At 35.9% G+C, this 21,236-nt stretch overlaps 1 protein-coding gene across 2 annotated transcripts; it reads left to right on the top strand.

Annotated features, from left to right (window-relative positions):
• Positions 1 to 8,372: 8,372 nt before the first annotated feature.
• Positions 8,373 to 20,760, top strand: tmprss4a (transmembrane serine protease 4a). 2 transcript variants are annotated; one of them, XM_078929658.1, is made up of 13 exons: positions 8,373 to 8,443; positions 14,501 to 14,555; positions 14,684 to 14,812; positions 15,004 to 15,156; positions 15,254 to 15,380; positions 15,486 to 15,605; positions 16,706 to 16,749; positions 17,008 to 17,176; positions 17,295 to 17,461; positions 17,758 to 17,853; positions 17,959 to 18,101; positions 18,209 to 18,361; positions 19,500 to 20,760. In XM_078929658.1, exons 3-13 carry the CDS (start codon positions 14,701 to 14,703, stop codon positions 19,509 to 19,511), a joined length of 1,296 nt encoding a protein of 431 aa, XP_078785784.1. In that variant the 5' UTR covers positions 8,373 to 8,443; positions 14,501 to 14,555; positions 14,684 to 14,700; the 3' UTR covers positions 19,512 to 20,760. The 2 variants fall into 2 exon arrangements, with proteins under 2 accessions (XP_078785784.1, XP_011480864.1); XM_011482562.4 differs by lacking the exon at positions 8,373 to 8,443 and adding an exon at positions 9,763 to 10,178.
• The last annotated feature ends 476 nt before the right edge of the window (positions 20,761 to 21,236 follow it).

The following is a 21,236-nucleotide window of genomic DNA, read 5'->3' as shown; positions in this document are numbered from 1 at the left end:
CCAGTTTTTCTCCTTTCCGGTCCTGCCCGGTTTCTCTTCATTTGCACAGATTTGAACTGGCCATCTCTGACAGCTTTTTGTTCTTATTGTTTTGCCTAACTCCTCAGTGGAATGGAGTAAAATGATTCTATGACCACAGCAATTACTAGTGTGATCAGAAACTTAGGCTCAGACAGAAAAAGGTTTGGAGCCCCTCAATTCTTACAGGAAACAGGGCTCTTGTTTCAAATATAAGGGCCAAGTCATTTCCATTTTTTTCTTTTTAGGTCGCAGACAAAGCTATAGAGAAATATGTAGCAAAACCTGATTCCCATTACGTGCATGGACTCCTAATGAAAGCCAGAGTAATCTTACTGTTTTTCTCATTGGAGGTTAATCTGATTAAAGAGTGGCTTAGTTAACCTTTACAACAGGGGTTCTCAAAGTTTTTGTAGAGGAGGGCCAAATTAGGAACTTGGCATTAGACTGGCGGCCAATTTTTGTGAGAAAATTGGATAAACAGAAAAAGTTGTTTTTAATAACTTTAATGACCAAGTGTTATTTGTACAGTTAACCAGGCCCTCCAGACGTTTTCCCAGTTGCGGCTGGAGGTTGCTGCCCAGATCTTCTACTCGTCTAGTAATTGTGTCCTTTGACAAACTTATTTCTTCAAACTTGTTCTTTTGCTCTGGACAAACAATGTCAGCTACTTCTTCTCTCACAGCTTCTCTCACAGTTTCTCTGGATTTAGCCTTTTTTGTAAACATTATCTGCTGTGCAGCATAGCCTCGTTGTAGTTGTTGAAGCTTATTGTTGCGCTCCTCGCCGATAAATTTGTCATAGTTTTTATGATTTGTAACATAGTCACGATTTAAAATTGATTTCTTCGAGCATTGCAGTTACCTGCTTGCAAAAATAAGGCACATATCTTTATTCAGCCCACGAGGTGCGACAAATTAAGCATTTGTTCTCCTAGCTAAAAAGTACGACGGAGTTTTAGGGCCACGGTGAGGAAAAAAAATTCTGGTTAAAGTCGACGTGACGACTTTAATCTCGTCACGTTGGCCAGAATTTTTTTTCCTCACCGTGGCCCTAAAACTCCGTCGTAGGCTCTCTCTCCTAATCCCAGTCTGATTCCTTTTCTACTGCTATCTTCACAGTCCTTCCCTTCGCAGAGGCAGTGACATCGAAAATGTTGTCTGCGTGCTTGTAGTTAAATTAATACACTGTAGCGTTGACACAGAGTGTAATTACCTTTTTTCCTGCAGATGTCGCCAGAAATAAAAAAATATATATTTTTCCAAGCAACGTACAGCTGGTTTAATAACCATCAATTAGGATTTATTGAGGGCCACAAAAAATCTTGCGTTGGCTCGCCATTGGCTCCTGGGCCGCACTTTGAGAACCCCTGCTTTACAAGGTAAAGGCCCTGTTTATTAGAAGTTTGCAGATTCTAATAAACCAGTATAACCAGAGCCAGCCAAACCACATAAATTTTCTATTTTCCTCAAATTCAGGAAGTAGGTATTAGCTAAAATTATTTTTAAATATTCAAAGATTAAAAGAAATCTTTGAACACATCATATGTTTGTTTATAAACCATATGAACGTCTGTGTAGCTGCCAACCAACACTCTGATCAACGTGATTATGAGAAATGGCTCCATCGAACATTTAATTTTTTTGTCGCCCAGTAAAAAGTAATACTTGTGCCTATAGATTACAATGTTATTTGTTTTGGAACATTTTATAGGCAATTCACTTGATCTTCTACACAGTCAGTAAACTTTATCAAGGAGGAACAGAACACACTTCCCTGCAACTACAGAGTTCTGTATCTAACACATTCTTGAAAGCCTTGTCAGCTTGTGTTTTTTGAAGCACTGGAGCATGTATTGGCTTGTCTGAACAAAGACTAATTTGCAAATGATTTAACCCTTATCACTGGAGCTTTAGATCCATTGTTCACATTTGTTTAATCACCGTAACATTTCACCCATTAATGCAATCAATGTATTACCTGAAGCGGAGAAAAGCAGCCTTGCGCTGATATGCGACACATTACAGTAGTGAAATGCTTACTCAATAAATCAGCGGATTTTGTCACCGAAGTGAAAATCACCCCCAATGTGAATAGCCACTTTTCTCCGCATCAAAATCAGTTGATGCACGCTGATCACATGAACGATTGAAGAGTTTCAGTAGGTCAAAGAACGTCTGTTATTTGGGTAAAAAAATTACCTGATTTGTCAGACACGTACATTTGGGTATTCACCACCTGGCTTCAGTGGCCTCACTACATCTTCATCCCAATTGTGACTTTACTGCTGCTTCAGCAGACAGCAGAGGTGCAAATCAATGACTGCTGTTTCGGTGAGCATTCTAGCATTTCTTGTGTGTCGTTTCTTGAAATCACCTAACCTACAAACTGTTTATGTCTTGGCATATTTTGCTTATTAACGAGGTGTTCGTCTTGATTGAAATAATCTATTTAACAAAATTAAAAATAACATGCAACAGTTGTGTAGTACAAATTCAAAAATATGCCCATACCAACCTTCTGGAACGTCCCTTTTAGAAAGTGATTCAAGTTTAACTGTTTTTGTGCCAGGGCTGCGTGGTGGCATAGTGGTTAGCGCCTTCGCCTCACAGCAAGAAGGCCCTAGTTCAAATGCAACTGCAATTGCATGCTCCAATTTGTGCATGCAAGGGTTTAGTTCTGGGCACTCTGGCTTCATTCCACAGTCCAAACAAATGCTTTATAGATTAATTGGTATCTTTAAGCTGTGCATGTGAGTGTGGGGCCCTGCAACAGACTGGCACTCTGTTCAGGGTGTACTCCATTCAACAGCAGCTAGGTTGGTTACAGCAGCCCCATAACATCAAAAGGAATTCAGTGGGTTCTGAAGATAGTACCTAATTTGTTATGCATATTACCAAATGGACCAAATGTGACTTGAAAAGACAAAATGTGCAGTGGCATAAAGGTTTTGGGCAGTCACTGATTTTGCAAGTAGTACCACTTAAAAAGAGAAAAAAGGTGTGTCATGTTTATCACACAGTATTTTTATGATTGTATGTAAACTTGACTGGAAAATTATTTAGAATTTTTACAAAATCGCACTGAAATTTTTTTGCTAAAGATCATGGCAACAGTTGATGAACCACATTGCAAGCTCATATTTTAGGTTTTGAAGAGCATCCTGTTTTTATGAGTCACACAGACATCACGGGTACAGCCTCAAAAAATTACCAAAATACTGTGGCTGCAAGAACTACCTCAAAAGAAAGCCATAACACGTCAAAATTAAGCAGTGGTGGAAAAAAGTCAGTTTGTGTGTTGTGTGGATGTATGTGTTCACACAATTTGACTGCAAGGGACCCTGGACTCACAAAACTGAAATGTAACAATTTTCATTGCATCAAAATCATACATGGAGCAGAATTCTACTGACCTAATTCAACAACTTAATGCAAAAGAAAGTCTTGCGATTTTTAATCATAATTTTTAATCAAGTTTTACTGGTTTTTGTAAATTTCAATGCATTATTTCTGTTGTTTGGGGTATGCACATGTTCACAGCTTTCATAATATGCTGTCGAAGCATTTTATTAAGGTTAAAGTCTAAACTTCAAGCTATTTAATAACCTTATTTCAACTAATATATTGAGCTGTTGATCCACTAGATAATGACCTCTAGTTGGTGGAGTTGGACAATACGTGAAGCTCAGCCATTAAAAAAATAGCAAACATAAACAAAGCAAGCTTCATTTTTTTATCTTAGCTTTTGTCTTTTGTGGTCATTTTGGTGAAGCAGTGTTCATATTTGTGTTCACAGAGGATGTAAAAACAAAAACTACTAAATCTGAAAAACAAGAACTCTCAAATCTAAAAGGAAACAGGACTAGACAAAATCAAAACCTAAAACATGAAAAACTAAAACAAGAAGTTCAAAAAACCTCAAAAACTGAGAGGAACAAAAAAGATGATAAGCCATGCAAGCAGAACAGGAATTATCCCAACAACTGCAAAACAGACATGTAAGAAAGCAAGAAAGGAGAGGCTACTTCCTCAACATATTGGGGAAGAGGGGGATACTGTGGGTCTCCTCAGAGGAAGCAAACAGCATGAGTTTTGGATTCCATAGTGAACTGGCAAGTTTTGTTGTGTACTGTAATGGCAATGCAATTTTTTTTCCTGCTGGATCCAGGTTGGTCAGGCCACTGTCAGGAAAGGATGATACCATTTGCACACAGTAGAAGATGTGGAAAACCAAAATTCTAAACAGTTTAATTAACTGACATGTCACTTAAATTCAACCAAAACCTAAACCTAAACACCATCAAATTGAGCTGCAACAGAGAAGAATTAAATGCATGAAATGAAGGCGACCTTGCAGAATTCTTCTAGAACCATGAACTTAATAACACTTACTGAATGCAGTACTGTCTGAAACAGAAACAGCTTTGATAGTTATAAAGTGAAACCTGGTGTGTCTGCAGGAAGCAGGAACAAAAATATGAATAAAACCTAAAGATAACATATAGGAAATCAAGCATGAACAAAGAGCAAATGTTGCCAAGCCCCACTGTACATTTCCAGATTCAAAGCCAACCAGGAAGAGTTGGCTTTGAGAGTTGCAGTTCCTCAAACGACCACTGAGGGCTGGTGACAAAGGGGGGAAAGTCCCCTATCATGTTTGAGATTCCCATTTCACACCCAAAATAACCACTTTTAAAGTCTTATGTCAAAAACGTTTCTGTTTATTGCCTTACTTAAGTTAAGCTTTGATGGAGAGAAAGGGTAAGAGTCAGATTTTTTAATTATTTGTTTTAATTTTATTGGAGCCCAAACTTCTCCACACAACCTCTACTTTATTTGGTCCCGGCCATTTGGCCATTTTCAGCTCGACATTGAGTTGGGCAGAGCAAACTGCAGTCATTGTGCCCATCCCACTTCATGGTTCATTTTTGTCCCTCACAATTCCTGTAGGTCAGAGATCATCCCCCCGGTATGTTTATGTCTACGTTCGTTATAAAATATAATGAGGTGCAGTATGCTTGTTGAGTCCATCATCCATTTCCTGATTAAATTTCATACTGAAGTGTGTTATTATTGAGATGTAATGAAATCAATAAAGATTTTTAGGCCTCAAATGCTCCATCTGATTTGTTTTTGACGGCATTATATAAGAACCTGCCTAAACACAGGACTTCTGAGGGTTGAGTCAGTGTTCACGGGGCGACCCGTTGAGATTTTGTTCTTGAATAAAAACATTTCCCACCTGTTGCACTCAAACACTAAAACGTTTAAAACTGCAAACAGTAACAAACACTAAAGTATTTTTATAGAAAGTGTTCTTTTATTTACACTGCGGCTTTGGATTTATTCCAGAGTCTTTTTTTGTCACCCAAGGGATTGCACCAGTGAATCATCCAACAATAGGAACATGAGGTCTAATTTTTTCATAGAACAGCAAGGAACCTTAGTGTTTCTTTGAGGCCTAAACAAAATGAACAATTTTCCAACATGTCCAGCGGTCTCAATGCCTGATGTGGCTTCATCTTATCATCACTAGTGTATGCAGGAGAGGAGTCATTGGTAAACAATAATCCTCAGAACTGTCAAAAACCACCTTCCATCCCATTTTTTGTGACCATTACAAAGTTACCTAGCCTTTGTTTTTTTCACACAATACTTGACTGAAAATGAAACACAAGTCTAAATAAAGACGACTTTCCCTCTACAACCTCTATTTATTCCAGCTAATGGTTTGAGCTTGTGATCTAACAAGCAAAGTGATATCCATCAGCTGTCGCTGTATAATTACAAAGCCAAAAGAGTAACCTCAACCACAGTGATATTGGGGTAGATAAAAAAAAATTCAATATTGTAATAATATGTTATTTTAATGTGCGTAATTTCTTCATCGTCATGAAAGCTGACTGTTCAGAAGCCTGACCTAAATAACAAAACCAGAGAAAACCTAATGCAGCAATCATCATAAATCTATCAAAGGCAACAGTTAAACTTGGAACTATACAGTTTTACAGATTTATAGGATCCCCTTAATTAATTTTTTTTTCGTGACAATAGCTGAAATGTCTGAGAAAATCCTATGAATCCAAGAAATGAAAGACAAAAAGAACATATTAATTAGTGTTTGTTGTCAGTCTTTAGGCAAGCACCTTGCCTGTTTTTTTTCCCTACAATAATATAAGTATTAAAATGATTCCCAAAATAATCCCAGGAGGGGTCATTTTCTCAAAAAGAACCAGTGTGCAAAAGATAATTGTTTGTAAATAACAACACATTCAGTCAAAGAGGAATTTATCCAACTCATAACATTTAAATCTGGAGGATTTTTTAAAATCTGTTTTGAATACATTTTATATTTAACCATGATTACAATAGTGTAAAACATAACTCACAAAGGCCGGCAAGCATAGGCATTGTCTATTTGATATGATCTTGTTCTACTGTTCTGTAAATGTAAATGATTTTCAACATTCTTTTTGACTGCTCACCTCATAGATTGTCAAAGCAATCATCAAATTCTCAGTTGTTTGTTATAGTTTAAAGGCCTCCTTGACACAACAGTTTGGATTTTTCATTGACTTAGTCCACACCTGTATATTCACTGGATTGTGCCCCCTTGAGGTGTCATTAAGAATTACTAAAAGCACTTTTAAAATGGGGTTGCTCACAGTGAGAATTCTCTGATTCGAATCCCACGGGTTCTTCCTGTGTAAAGTTTGTGTGATCTCCCTACGCATGTGTGGGTTTTCTTCAGGCACCCCAGCTTCCTCCACACCGTCCAAAAGCATGCTTTATAGGTTAATAGGTTACTCTAAAGAGTCCCTTGGTATACATTTGTGAGTGTATGTGGGAGTGATTGTGTGGCCCTGCAACAATGGTGCCCTGTCCACAGTGTACCCTGCTTTCGCCCAACAGTGACCTGGTAAAAACAGGTAAAAAAGCAGGTAAAAACATGAATGAATGGATGGGTGCATGTGAAGGATAAAAACACGTATCATTCATACTTTTTAAGTATTCATTCTTTTCATTATTGTATAATTCTAAACCAAAATTTTTTTTGCAATCAGTTAATACACTTTTAATTGAGTATAACGTACTCAACTCTGCTGCTTTTCCCACAAATGCATTTTCCTCACAAATGTGATGAAAATGAACAGGCTTTTTCAAGCTCCAAGCTTCATATCCGAGAAGCCTTATTACAACAAAGAAATGATCCACAATTCCTAAATGTTCTAACTTTCATGGAAATATACACTTACGCCCTTCATATTACTGAATTGCCATCATGACCAGTAAACTCAAGTAATTATATTAATAACAGGAAAACATCTTTAAGGGTGCTAGATAACATCTCAGCAAATTTCCTGTAAAGCATATCAAGTTGTTACTACTTAGTAGAAAGCGTCTCCGATCCTACTTACAGTAACACGGACAATAACAGTTTACCTAGAAGGCCCCTTTCTCTGCTGTCATTTAACACCCTGCCATGAGTCAGCTACAGATACAGTCAGTATGGGTTGTGTAACAAACATGTATACTTTACATTTCTGAGCAGTCTTCATGACAATTTCCTCATACTGTGTTTATAATAAACCATTTCCCGAGTGATACAAGAGAGTGTCAAAGAACAGACCCTAAGGCTAATCTCATGAGATATCTATAACTGGATTTGTGTTGGGTTTTTCAGTCATCTTCACAAATATCATCTTTACATCCTTCTTTAATTGAATAAAGCCTGATCATAGGGGATCCTTTCCTAATTATAAATAATAATAAAAACTATTTTACCAGCTTCGTGAGGGGTCTGGAGTATTAAACCTTTCCAGAAAATATCGAGTTAGTCCTATTGTTTGCAGTGGCTGTACAACAACCTAATCTTCAGAAATGCATTTAATAAATTATTACACTCATGTCTTTGAATAAATTTATTTTGAAAAAAATATTAGATTCTGGCATTAAATTTTTGTTAAGTCCTTCTGATGATTTCCTTTCAAATTATTGTTGAAAAATGAACAGCAAAAAACTGCTTATTCTATTTATAGGACAACTGTGTAAAACAGGGTAAATATTGCAACACAGACCAGTTAAGGGATAGAAATATGTTAAATATTTACTTATTTTTACACAGCACTTTACTCTTTTAGTTTAACTTATCAAGTTTAACAGAACACACATAAGCACATAAAGGATAGTTTAAAGACCTGGGGGAGGTTCCAAGACAACTTTGAAGCAGAGGTTTTGTTGCAAATCGGTGTGTCAGGTGGAATTGAAGAGGTAAAGAGGAGGGATGACAAAACTCAGAAGGGTGGTTCCTACTGAAGCAATAAATATTGGTTCACATCATTTCAATTCAAAACACGTAGAGTCTCACGCACTTGGATTTTTCCATCAGTTGTACTTCAGTTGCTCAACATACTACTTTCCAGGTAAGAAAAAGAATCTGTTGGTATTTTAGTAAAATAATTACACTGATGTTGCTTTGTTTGTTTCAAACTGACTGATATACTGTAGCACCAAAGTATTTTCCCATTGAATCGTTTTACTCAAAATCTGTGTCTTGTCTGTGTGTAAGAACCCAAGGTGTATTCCTATTGCTGATAATGTGTGCAAACAATAAAAAGGGGATGCAAACTAGGTGGTTTTTTTGAAGAAAAGAAAAATTTGGTAATAAAAATACACATTGTTTTTTTAAATCTTGTTGCTATAATGTAAAATGCAAATAAATAAATAAAAACATCGGGGTTGGGTTGCAAATGATTGATATGCAAGTGGACAGATCAAGAAGATTTCTGTGACCAGGAAAAGAAATGAACTATGACACACCAGAAACAGAGTCTTAACCAGGACAACAGAAACGGGCACCATAGGAACTGAACTACATAGGAATAAATAATGCCTAAAAACCAAAACGGTTCTAGACGTCTCAGTCACAGACACACCTGGAACAAAAATGCAGACCACATTAGCAAATAGAACTAAAACCCACTTATTTAAAGTGGACAAGACTGAGAGAAAATGAACTGTGACATGCACTGATAATCAGATACGATTGTCTTACACTAAACAGAAACAGGAACAGAAATGGTAAAATAAAAATGGATGAAATTTAATATATGTGTTTCTTTTAAAATGAACTGTTTAATATCTTCTTTTCAAATGAGGTCATGCCTTACCCATACTTAAGAATTAGCTCATATATGTGACTGTCCAGATGCTGTCAAAAGGGCATTAAGTATGTCAAATTTTTATGTGTTTTGTTTAATGATATTCCATGAGTCATGGTCTTATGACCGACTGACGAACAGCAACCAACCTTCCATCAAACTGTCAAAACAAATCAGGTATTTTAAGTCCTGTCTCGGCCTCATAACATGCTGCTGCACGCACATCAAGACTTTTTTGTTTAATATTTTGATCCACCATAAGCTTGCTTTGGATGTTGTGCTCGTAAATCGTACCGATGGGGTGTGTAATGCTGTTTAAAGTCCTGTTGGCAATTTGGGATTGTTTTGACCTAATTTTGCTTAAAGTTAGGAACTAAAGCTAAGAGCCAGATCGTTTATTAGTTAAATTTCTTTTTTTTTTATTGTTGATACGGTCAAACACTATCGTTTTTTATATAAGGCAATGATTCAAAAAGGATTTTAAAAAGAAAAGAAAAGAAGCAACATTAAGAAAACCTGGGCAACATAAAATACACGTGACCAAAAGTTTGTAAAAGCTGACGGAAGAATGTGAGCGACACACAGTGGATGACACGCATGTACAAAGAGTGATTTGACAAACAGGTAGGAGGGTTTAGGTGTCAGGTTGCCAGAACTTGAGTTTTGGTTTTGACAGAAGGGCTTGGCTATTCAAAAACAGCTTCCAGTATGTTAGCTCTGACCGTCATTCTGTCAGAACACAATGATAGAGAGCAGACTGTATTCTGCAGATTTTAAAGTGTGACAAATTAGGGCAGTCTTCAGACGAGATTAGTTAAATTGCTGTTGAAAGAATAGGAAAGGAAGATTACGCTGGATTGTTCAGTTGGAGCAGAAAGGAGGAAAGGGCAGAGGACAAACAGGATCTTCAGTGTCAGTGGAGTTTCACCTCCACATCCTTTGATCTGCAATACACCTGAGGTTCATCCTAATTAAGAAGGGCAAGGAAATTATGCCGGTAAGTACCACTTCCAAACAACACAGGACAAAGTAGGAACTTCAGTTCATTTATTTGCATGGAAGACATTTGAATATCTCAAAATAACAAGCTTGTGACATAATGTGGCTGACATCAAAGTCAAAAAAACAGTATTCTGTTTGTTTGCCGTTCCATTTGGAGACAGTCTGAGGAATATACACAATAGACGCATAGTTCTCCGATCAGTTGCATGATAAAAAAGGTTTTTTTTTTTTTTTTTGTTCTGTGAGTCTCTTCCTTCTTCTTTTTTCTTTTTTCTTTTAACAAGCTGATAAAGAGAAATGTAAAAGAACCTTTTATTCTCCTTTTAATGTAAGAAATTGTCAGTGTCAAGACTTCAAAGCTCTTGAACTTTCATAGTTACAGGTCTGAATTAGGGTTGGGGGTAATAAGGCCTCTCAGAAGCTATTGGGCAAAACTGAGTGTGGTTGCTGTCCAATGTGTACCGGTAATCTTAAAAGTAACAGCTAGACAAAGATGGGAAACCATGAAAAGTTTTTCTTTTGTTAGCAGAAAGGAGCATATTAGAACATTTTAGTCCTCTTTCCTAGACTTAGAAGCAGAGGTTGCCGGCAGAACTTTTGATCTGTTAAGGTGTATAAGGCAAAACAACAGTTTAAATGATTGGTGTGACTTATCGTTTTCATCCTTGTGTAGCTCTGTGTCTCCTCGAGGTTGACTGATTGAATACTTGAAACATTCTGTGACTCTCTAACTCATAAAATAAATTAAATGGTTAAGTCAATTTCAAGATATCTGCTGCCTTCAAAAGGTTTTTCTGCCAAGGCTCTTTTGTTCAAATATAAGTCGGGAGTAAAATAATGTAGTTATTTTTTGGATGCAGCAAAAACTATAATCATTTTTAAGCAAAATACAATTGTACCTAATATAAATCACACATCCCAGCAGTGCTAAATGGAGTTCATGCTTGGCATGATTCAGAAAAACTATCTGAATTAACAATAAAAAGTTAGAGTATAGATGATATTTGAACGTGACATAAAACGTTAAAAAAATAATTGGTTATTATACATTAAATTACTGACAAAAAGGCCACAGTCTAGTCTGAGTCGGTTTCATTTGTTGATCAAGATGTGAAACACCTGAACTAGCCTTACATAAGCAACAACATGACTAGTGTCACGTGGACACTTCAGTTAAACCTGTTTCTCTCTAAACCAAGGGATTTACCTTCAGGTAACAACAACAACTGGTGTCCGCTTCCCATTTTCCTCTGGGAATGAATGGGCTCAACATCTGTTAACAATTGTGTCTCTCAAATGCTTTGCGCAATAACATTTGTTGAAATTAAACTATTATCTGACAATTCCATTTCACATTTGACAATACTGAAAAGGAGTTTTAGTCTCCGAACTAGTGTTGCATTCACAAGTATGCATCTAGGACTCATTTAAAAGAAGTATCATTCTATTTTTGTTAGTAAAAAAACAAAGTTTTTTTCAGTCTGTAAACAAAAATTGAGAGAACAATTTCTTGCAAAAAGGCAACGCAGGGAAAATGTTTGTAATGCTACACTTTAGCAGTAAGCTGCTCACCATGGAAAATATTAAACCAGTCTAACAACATTCTGCCAGTATGTGGTTTCTGTGTTCAAGCCTCTGTAATTCAGGTTTGATCAAAGACATGTTTTTCTACTTGATTGTTTTGTTTTATTGCAAGTCTGGAAATTCCCAATTTATCATTTTTTTGGTGTTTAGAGACATATTTGGGTTTCAAACTGTCTGTGGTGAGTTGTGAGGATAGAAAAGTGGGGCTAGAGGCGTTGGCAGTCAAAAGTTCTCTTTTACCTGTAGCTATTTCTCATATATTAAAAAAGTCAATTTTCACGGAAGCTAAAGTACAGAACTTATACAATTAAAATGAGTAGATCAATCAAATTTGACTACACATACTTTGAAAATAACTAGGTTACTGTTGTACGATTTTAAAATGTCAACATTTGTGTCAGGATAATAATGTTGACATGACAAAAAAAGAGAATCTAATTAAATGTTCACTTATTTAAGCAATTATTTACAGATATAAAACAAAAAAAAACAAGAAACCAAGTAGGTTTATATAAGGCAAACTGTTTGTCATTGACAATTTTCCACAAATGAAATACAGAAATTACTGGTATCCAGTGATATCTCTATTTTTTTTAATGATTATTCCTCGATTACCAGTGCATTTTTTTAATTTATTTGAAAGCTCTGAAAGTGCGTGGGTCTCAGCTTCTGAGCTGAAGTTGTAACATCATTCTAATTTGGTAAAACCATCAGTCTGCTTTGTAAGTGCAGCCCTTCATGATAACAATCAGCTCCTAACATGTCAACTAACCAAGGGACTCTGTTTTTTTTCCACTTTAGATAGAATCCATGACCACTTGCTTTTACGTTCTTATCAGATTTCTCACCGGTGATAAGTCATAGAAAAAGCAGTGGTGAAAATAACTATAACAATTGCAGGCCATAATAGTTAAATGTTTTTAAAGGTCAAGTGTTTCTTGTAAATGGTTTCTTCTTTTTTGTTTGTTTTGTGAGAGAATGCCATTATGCCAAAAATGGAAGTGAACAGTCTGCGTGCTGCACTATGAACACCTGCTTGTTTAATAAATTTGACTTAAAGTTAAATCAGTCTGCCTAAAAGCAGTTGTTATAAATAAAACATTATTTTATTTTATCATTTCATTATTATTCTTAGCCAATGATTTTCCTTCTTGACTAAAGTCTTGAGTTTATTATTTATTATTCTGAAAAGTATTAATCAAAATGTATCATATTTAGTTGATCAGATTTTATTTTGCGCTACAATATGCAACAAGACATTAAAAAAAGCATAAAGCAGATGGATGCATGAATTAATGGGCATGTCCTTTTTTCTGTAAAGACAAAGCCTGTGTAGATCTCTCACCTATGCTGCCTTTTTAAAGATTTTGTTTTTGTTTACATCTGAATCTTTTAAAGACAAAAAGCAGGAAACTCCTTTTTAAAACAAAAATAAGTGGTAGTTTACAAAAGTTAAAAATTTCTAATTTAATATATTGATAACTGAATAAAAGGCCACATTTTTATATTTATTTATAACACGACTTGTGTGACATAGACACTTCAGTTAGAAGATATACGATCAATGATATATTTACATGTGCAGAAGCAAATATGTCCGTAAATTGTCAGTATTTTGGCTCCGGGGTGATCTTGAAATAGTTGGGTAAGCTTATGTCATAGATGAATAAAACGCAGAACCTAGATCACAAGTGGGCATTGAGGGCTGCAGTCCTGCACGGCTTGTTTGTTTGACTGGAACTCATGTTTCCTCATATAATGAAGCAAACCTGTTTTTTAAAAGATACATATTGCTCTATTTTCTTTAATAGGACTACAAAAACCTAGTGTGGGATCTATAAAGATGTATTTAGGATTAATTTACAAAGAGGCAAAATTCTTTGTTTAAATTGAACAAAAACCTGGAAAAGTTTTCTCAATGAGTATTCAAAACTGTTTTTCCCCCTTTATCAAGAGGTATTTTCTGTTGTTGTCAGGCTTGTTTTAGAACAAATTTGTCATTAATTCACATGCCCATGTTCACTTGTGTGGAAAAACAGAAACTGTAGCATGTAAAGAAGCTGCGGAATAGGGGTGTAATGATTCATTTTAACATACATTCGATTCATATCATAATCGTTAACTATTCGATTGGTTCGTTTTTAACAATCCCATTCAGTGACTTAAAATTGATCCAGGACATCTTTAGCCTAAAGTTCAGCTCATTGTTATTTTTCCACATCAAAATAATCCAAACAGAACATTATTGGAACATTCTACCACACTCTATGGTCACATGTCTTTGAAAAATTCAAAATGTGTCCACATACTGGACTGGAATGATGGCAATGATGATGGCAATGATGGTCATCACTTGAGTGTTGGCAGTGATGGCACTTGGTTGTTTTTACGTTATAGTAAAACAAACCTACTGTACCTCAATCCAAATGGTATTTCCCAACATCGAGTATAACCAATTTATCTCATTATGAAAATATATTTTAGTGGTATAAGTTGACTCGATTTGATTAACAACTTGCCTCTTATCAATTTGGTTGGATAAATCTATTAATTAGATATTTGATTAATCATTACACACCTATCTACAGATGATAAAAACACTTGCAGACAAACTGAGTTCTCTTTCTCGACACTCGCATTTATTAAAAGAAATCTGTTTTTCGCCCCCAAAAAAAGATTTGTTCACATTGCAGGACTGTTATCTAATTTTTTGTTTCTGTTTTCTGTCCTTAGATTTCAAACTCCCGATTTGAAGAAAGCTCTGTGCCCTTGAATTCAAGGGGAGGAGGTATTTCCTTAAACTTTTATAATCTTAGATTTTGTATGATATATTTTCAAAGAAAACTTGTTTTTGATCTTTTTCTGTTTTTACGCGCCATTTATTTTGTGCATTTCTTGTTTTTTGTCAATACCCAGGCAACAAGACAATTTCCATGAAGCCTCTAGCAACTTGTAAAGAGAAAGCATTAAAGAGGAAGAAATTATTGCTGACTATTATATTAGTTGTGGTGATCTTGGTGATATTGTGTGTTACAGGATATTTTGGTAAGTAACGATGCCTGAATTTCATTAACTCTTTTAAAGAAATGGATGTCACTGTGGGATTTTGAAGAGTTATTTCCATGATATTTCTGTTAACTATATGAAACATTTTACAAAGAACAGTTGAAATAATTCATATATACATATTTATAATGTGTCACCCTCTCCAATGTTTAATTCTTTTTTCTCTCCAGTTTGGAAGCTAATAAAAAGCAAGTACTTCTTCTGCAGTAGCTCAGTCAAGTTTATTCCAATAGAAAAAGCATGTAACAAACAAAATGACTGCTCTGATGGAGAGGATGAAAAAGATTGTGTCTTAAATTTTGCAGTCAACACCACATTCCCGGGTAAATAAAATAAACAAATAAAGCAAACACCAGCAATGTCCTCATAAAAGCAAAGTCTCAAACGTGGTTCCTAATATATATTTATTCATTTATCCAGTGCGTCTGGCTTCAAGTCAAAACATCCTCCAAGTGTATAGTGAGAGCTCAGGGTGGAGCAGTGTGTGCAGCAACGAATGGACCCAGCAGCACACTGAGACAGCTTGTGAACAACTGGGATACACAAGGTCAGGGTGAAACCTGCAAACCAAAACGTCCCGATTTGTTTTAATGTTTATTTATGTCCTTTTTGTTAAATCAAGCCTAACATTGTGTAAACTCTGCTCCAATAGGAATCCTACAAGCACTTATATCCAAGTAACAAGTCTAACCTCATCCCTGAAAAGTGGGAAATTCTCCTCTATCAGGCCTGTACGTTCTTCCACTCCGATACATCAGGCAACCAGTTCAAGGTAAACTATCAACACTTCTAACATCATGATTGTGAAGTCCTGCTTCGCTGATTATAAAAAGAACTACACAATATTCTGTTTAAGATGTGATATTAGTGAAACATATTTAAAATTGTCAGATAGTTTGACCCTAAGTCGAAACAAAGGGAACTTTCTGTTTCAAGCTATACCAGCATGTCAAATCCTTTAGCAACACCATTAATGTGTGCTTGTTTCATTTTCACGGTGCACATTACAAATTGCAGCTGGTTCTGTTAGTCCTGCATGGGCGACAGAAACAAAAGCGAGTAAAAGCTGTTACAGATGTTCCTGTTAACCTCAGCTGCATTAGAAGGGTAAAAGGCTGTCAAACCGAGACTTAAACTGAGACAGAGGGAGGAGTCAGGAAAATAACTGTCAACATAACTGTGCCTTTTCAAAATCTATAGCATTTTTTCTAAAACTGATAGTTTTCTGTCAGCTCATGCTTGTTGAAATTAATACAGCACATTACATTTATTTTTGCATTATGACTATAGGTCATGTTTTCAATTTCTTTGTGGAATCCATTTTGCTTGACTGTCCTGTGATGACCTATTTTTAACATTAATAAGGTAGGTGACAGTCTTAACTTAGACCTGCCTTAAAATCTTGAAAACACTGCTACACATTGTTGTCAGTATCAGGGATATCTAGAGAATAAAAATGCGATGCTGTTTAAGGCTAAAAACACTTAATTATGCCCTACAAATTCAAAGAATTTTTCATTCTGCTTTGTTTTGGTTTCTCAGAAAATTCCCTCATAAGCTGCTTGTTGCTCACTTTTGAAGTTCCCCTCACTGATCATTTGTGCACTTTGTGCATTCTCTCAGTTTCTGTTCCTAAAAGACAAAAACTTGCTTGTTTTGGTTCCCAGTGTAAGTCACCACTGTGAAAGTGAATCTAGCAGGTGACTGCTAGGTTTACTTTACTGAGTCAAGGTCAAAACAGAACAGAAGAGAAACAACAGTTCATCAGGGTTTACTGTATGTAAGGTCATAAGCTGATCACTCAAAATGTGTTTTTTTAGCTGTGCATTTGGCCCATTTTATGTGAGTCTCATATTGTTTCCCAACCTGCAGCTCAGTGTGCCGATCTGGATCAGTGGTATCTTTGACCTGCTCAGGTGAGTTGGTTTAAAAATAACGCATTACAGTGTTCACCAACATTGATCAATGAGAGAGGCCACAGGTATTTGATGGAAGATGGGGAATATCTATCTAATTTTATACGGACAGGTCTTTTCAAGCTAAATATACATTGTTTGGTGGATTAAGAACTTTGAGCTTAATAATAAGCATTATTGACTTGGAAAAAAAGAAGTTTAAAAAATTATACAAAAAAATAATCTATAAATAAACATAAATTACTTTTTCTCAATTAGACTGTGGAATGTCCAAGAGGGAACCATTTCCTCGTATTATTGGAGGTAATGAGACTGACATTAAAGACTATCCTTGGCAAGTCAGTCTGCAGAATAATGGTCAACATACATGCGGAGGCTCTCTGGTGTCGCCACGCTGGGTCGTCACCGCCGCTCACTGCTTTAATGGGTCAGTACCTGTACTTTGTAGTGATTCTTTTTGCAACATTTCTTTAGAATTCTGCTTTGTCATCTTATACTTTTATACTTCTGCATCCCTCATGGCTCTCTCCCTTTTGGCATTGCAGGAATAACAAGGTCATAAGTCGGTGGACTGTGATGTCGGGGCACTCAGGCATGACTACAGCTGGAGCTTCCTATGTGGACAAAATCCTGGTTAATAATGACTACAGACCAGAAAAACAAGACTTCGATATAGCATTGATTAGGCTCAGCAGCCCGATAACAGTGAGAGGTAAGACATTATACTAATGCAGATAGCATGTTAGGAAACAGATCTGATCTGCGGGATGTGAATTCAATTTATGATCAGAATAAAGTCATCTGATCAGTCTGTTTCCCACTACTGTTCTCTTGTGGTTATATTTTTAACTGAGCTTTCTCCATGATGAATCAAAAATTGTATGTTTCATATAAAAATGAATTAATTGCTTTACTTACACACTAAAGTGTTATAATTTTGAGGAAAAATAAATTTCCGACCTTTGGATTAGAGCTTTTCTTTCATTGTTTTAAATGCTTGTTTTACAGATTACCAGAAGCCAGTTTGTCTACCTCCAAAAGACCTGGGGCTTGCTAACCAATCCCCCTTAGCTGTGACAGGCTGGGGATACCGGGAAGAAGAGGGTGAGAAAACATTTTGCTTACTGTAATATGTAAAACTTGAAAATATAATATATCCCTAATTTTTGAGGTGGCATTTAATTTCAACTAACACTATTCTGCCTACAGGTACAGTTTCTTCTACCCTTCAGGAGGCTGACGTTCCACTAATAGATTGGACAACATGCTCAAGTTCATCGCTTTATGGGAGTTTTTTAACGCGAAGAATGATATGCGCAGGTTACACGGAAGGGAAAGTGGATGCTTGTAAGGTAATAAACCACTAAATCCATGTCCAATTATGTTTCATAATCTACTAGCCACATTGTGAGTTTGTGAATACTTTTGGCTTCAGCTCTTGTTGTGCTTTGTACTTTAGGGGGATAGCGGAGGCCCTTTAGTGTACTTCTTGCCCCATCAGTGGACCCTTGTAGGAGTGGTGAGTTGGGGGATCGGCTGTGCACGGGCAAACAAGCCTGGTGTCTACACCAATGTGGATGAGATGCTCAACTGGATTCATACAACCATCGAGGTATTCTTTGGCTACTAGTCTATAACCCCGTAAAGCCCACTTACATGGAAAAAATGACAGAAAAGTCAACTTTTTGAAATGAAGATGAAATCTACAAAAAAGAATCAAGTTTTTTGCACTATAGATAGTATAAGTTATGATACATGTGGGTGGTTTGATAAGTTTTTGCTCACAACAGTGTGAGTTTCAGATGCAAAAATAGTGTCATGGGTGTTCAGGAAAAAAAGCACCTTATTTACCCACCGTCTAAAATTGCATCCACACATTTTTTAACATGCATTCTTTCAATAAAGCAAGTAGCCCTGTCAAAAATGCACAATAGATGAGTTATTCTCACCATTAAGTTTAGAACATTAGCTAAACCTTTCCCATTAAAAGTGTTTTTTAGGTTTAATGGAAGCCGCCATTTTGAAATGAGCAGGAAAAGCCGTTCTACTGCCCCTAGTGGAATGATGATGCACATAAGGGCAGAAAACATGGTCCAAATTATATACATGATCATGAGACTGAGGTTTCAGAAATGTTTGTTTTGAAGATGATACAAATGTTTATATAGGGTTAACTTGGCTCCAATTCTTGACAAAAGTTAAAGAGAGAATAATGTAAAAAACAACAGCAAACTAAATAAGAGCTTAGTTTTTTGCAATACCTAATTGAAAGAGTTATCACTGAGGTAAAAGGTTATACAATTTGGACCTCAGACAAAAAATAATCTCTGCTTATCTTGCTCAGAAAGCCAAGTCAACATTTTAAAAACATGTTTGCAGAGCAGCAGTACAAAGAGATTGATTCTGTTAGACTGAGGTCAGAGAGTAAAGGCTTAATGCTTGAAAACTTGTGCTCAAGTTGTAAATTTTAAACTTGAAATAAATGTAGGAACTGTCAAAAGAAGTCGCAATTTGTGGGTATAGAAAGGCTGCATGGTTGTTGGGGGGATAACTGCACATTTTGGGCAAATCTATTCAAAAATGTTTGTATGTGATTTTTCTTTTTTCACTTACAATATGAAATACACTTTTCTACAAACAATCACTTTTATGGTAACTTGTTTTTGCTTTTTATCTGTAAATAAAAGTATGAACTGCAACACTTGCAAACTTTGACTTACAATGTTTGCTTTTTTACCTTTTTTTTTCAGAAAAACTCTTGAGGCTGTTTGCTGAGACCAAAGCTACTACAACTCCCCTCAGACAGAACCTGAAACTACAGAGGGAGGAAAGTTTCCTTTCTTGTGCAGCATAATCAAATTAACAACAAAAAAATAGGAACATCAAAGGGTCCAAAAGGAAAAAAATATAGTAGTCCCATGCTTACATACTGCAAGCAAGCCATGTGCAAGCACAAATAATTTACGTAAGCACAAATCAAATGTTCTGTACGTCGTTTACTAACACTTACCTCAGCGGAGACATGTCTTTGTAACATTTCTTTTGCTTAATATTTAAATATTAACCCTTGTGCGATCCTATGACCCCACCCTTACATTGACGTGTTCTCCCTACCATGACAAAGGTGGAGAGGATTTCATGTAATCCATGGACACTAGTGAAGATCACAAATCATTGAAGAAAAAAGGTTCAGCGCACTGTCTAGTGGGTCTAGATGACCCAACTCCCAATGTTAAAGTGCCTACGATAGCACAAGTGTTAAGCAGCTTAACTTTCTTTTAAGCTGCTCAAAACATGTTTTTAACCTGTACACTACTATTATGTAAAAGACCCTTGTCTATAAACTACATTTTTGCAAACAGGAATAATCTAAAGCCCTGTAGGACATATAAAACTGTTGAGAAAACCTGAGATTTTTTTATCTTGCTGGTCAATGTATTATAAATTTAGTTGAGGGTTCATTCATATTGTGCTTTAGAAAGACTTAATGTAATTCATTGTAAGGTTTCAGCATCACTAGTGTTGCAATATGCAGTAATTCATTGATTGTTAAAAGGTTTGGAAGGAACTTTGTTTTATGCACTGAAATGTACGTGGTACGGCATTAAAAACAGCTGAGTTCTAGTGTTTTTAAGCTGTATCTTGAGTGCCTTTGGAAAAATGGCAATATTGATGAAATTTAAAGTGCTGGTCACTGAGTTTTTGTCTACCTGTGAATAAATGTTAATTCTAATCCCAGGTTTTTAGACATGTGCGTGCCTTCAACCTGTAATCTTCTCACTTTTAATTCTTCTTTTTGCAATATAGAATAGGCTGGGGTTTTAACATTTTCATGATAAAACTTATTCTTTTGAAATATTTATAAGTTAAATCATTGTTTTTAAAGGGAAAATGTGAATAGTGTGATCGAAAAGCCACAAATTGTATTTTGCTATGTGGTGGATTTTTATGTGTCAACAGTTTGTATACAAAAAAATAAAAAATAAACTGCTTTGTCCAGTAACATGAAAAGCTTTTGAAATTGTATAGAATGTTACAGGACCCCCCCCCCCAGCTTCATTTATCTTCTTCCCAGAGGATATGAATGTACCATCAGTCCCAAAGGTAACATTAAGAGAAGAGAGATTAAAGGTTATGTAAACCATTCCATGGAAATCATGAACAAAAGTTAATCCAAAAGACTGCTGTCATATTTCATATACAAAATAATGACAAAGAACACAAGTTTATGTCTGTGTATGACCATGAGATCACCACATGCAGGGTGGAGTGCAAGAGAACAGCTATTTAAATAAAAAAAAATATCGAATACTAGTTAATTTTATGTTTTATAAAAAAATAAAAATCACCATTTAAGAAAGATTGCAGAGTTGTTTTGGCATCTGCTAGCTTCCAGTATCAGCTCAATAAGGTGTTTGGTGTGAGAAGTAGGACAGTCTTACAAACAGATACAACACACATAACACAAAAAGTATTTAAAAAAATTA

The sequence above is a fragment of the Oryzias latipes genome, chromosome 13 (assembly GCF_053564925.1).
Source record: "Oryzias latipes strain Hd-rR chromosome 13, Olatipes_Hd-rR_3.1".
Lineage (NCBI taxonomy): Eukaryota > Metazoa > Chordata > Actinopteri > Beloniformes > Adrianichthyidae > Oryzias > Oryzias latipes.
The sequence above is the reverse complement of the archived record's forward strand: the minus strand, read 5'-3'. Positions and strand labels throughout refer to the sequence as shown.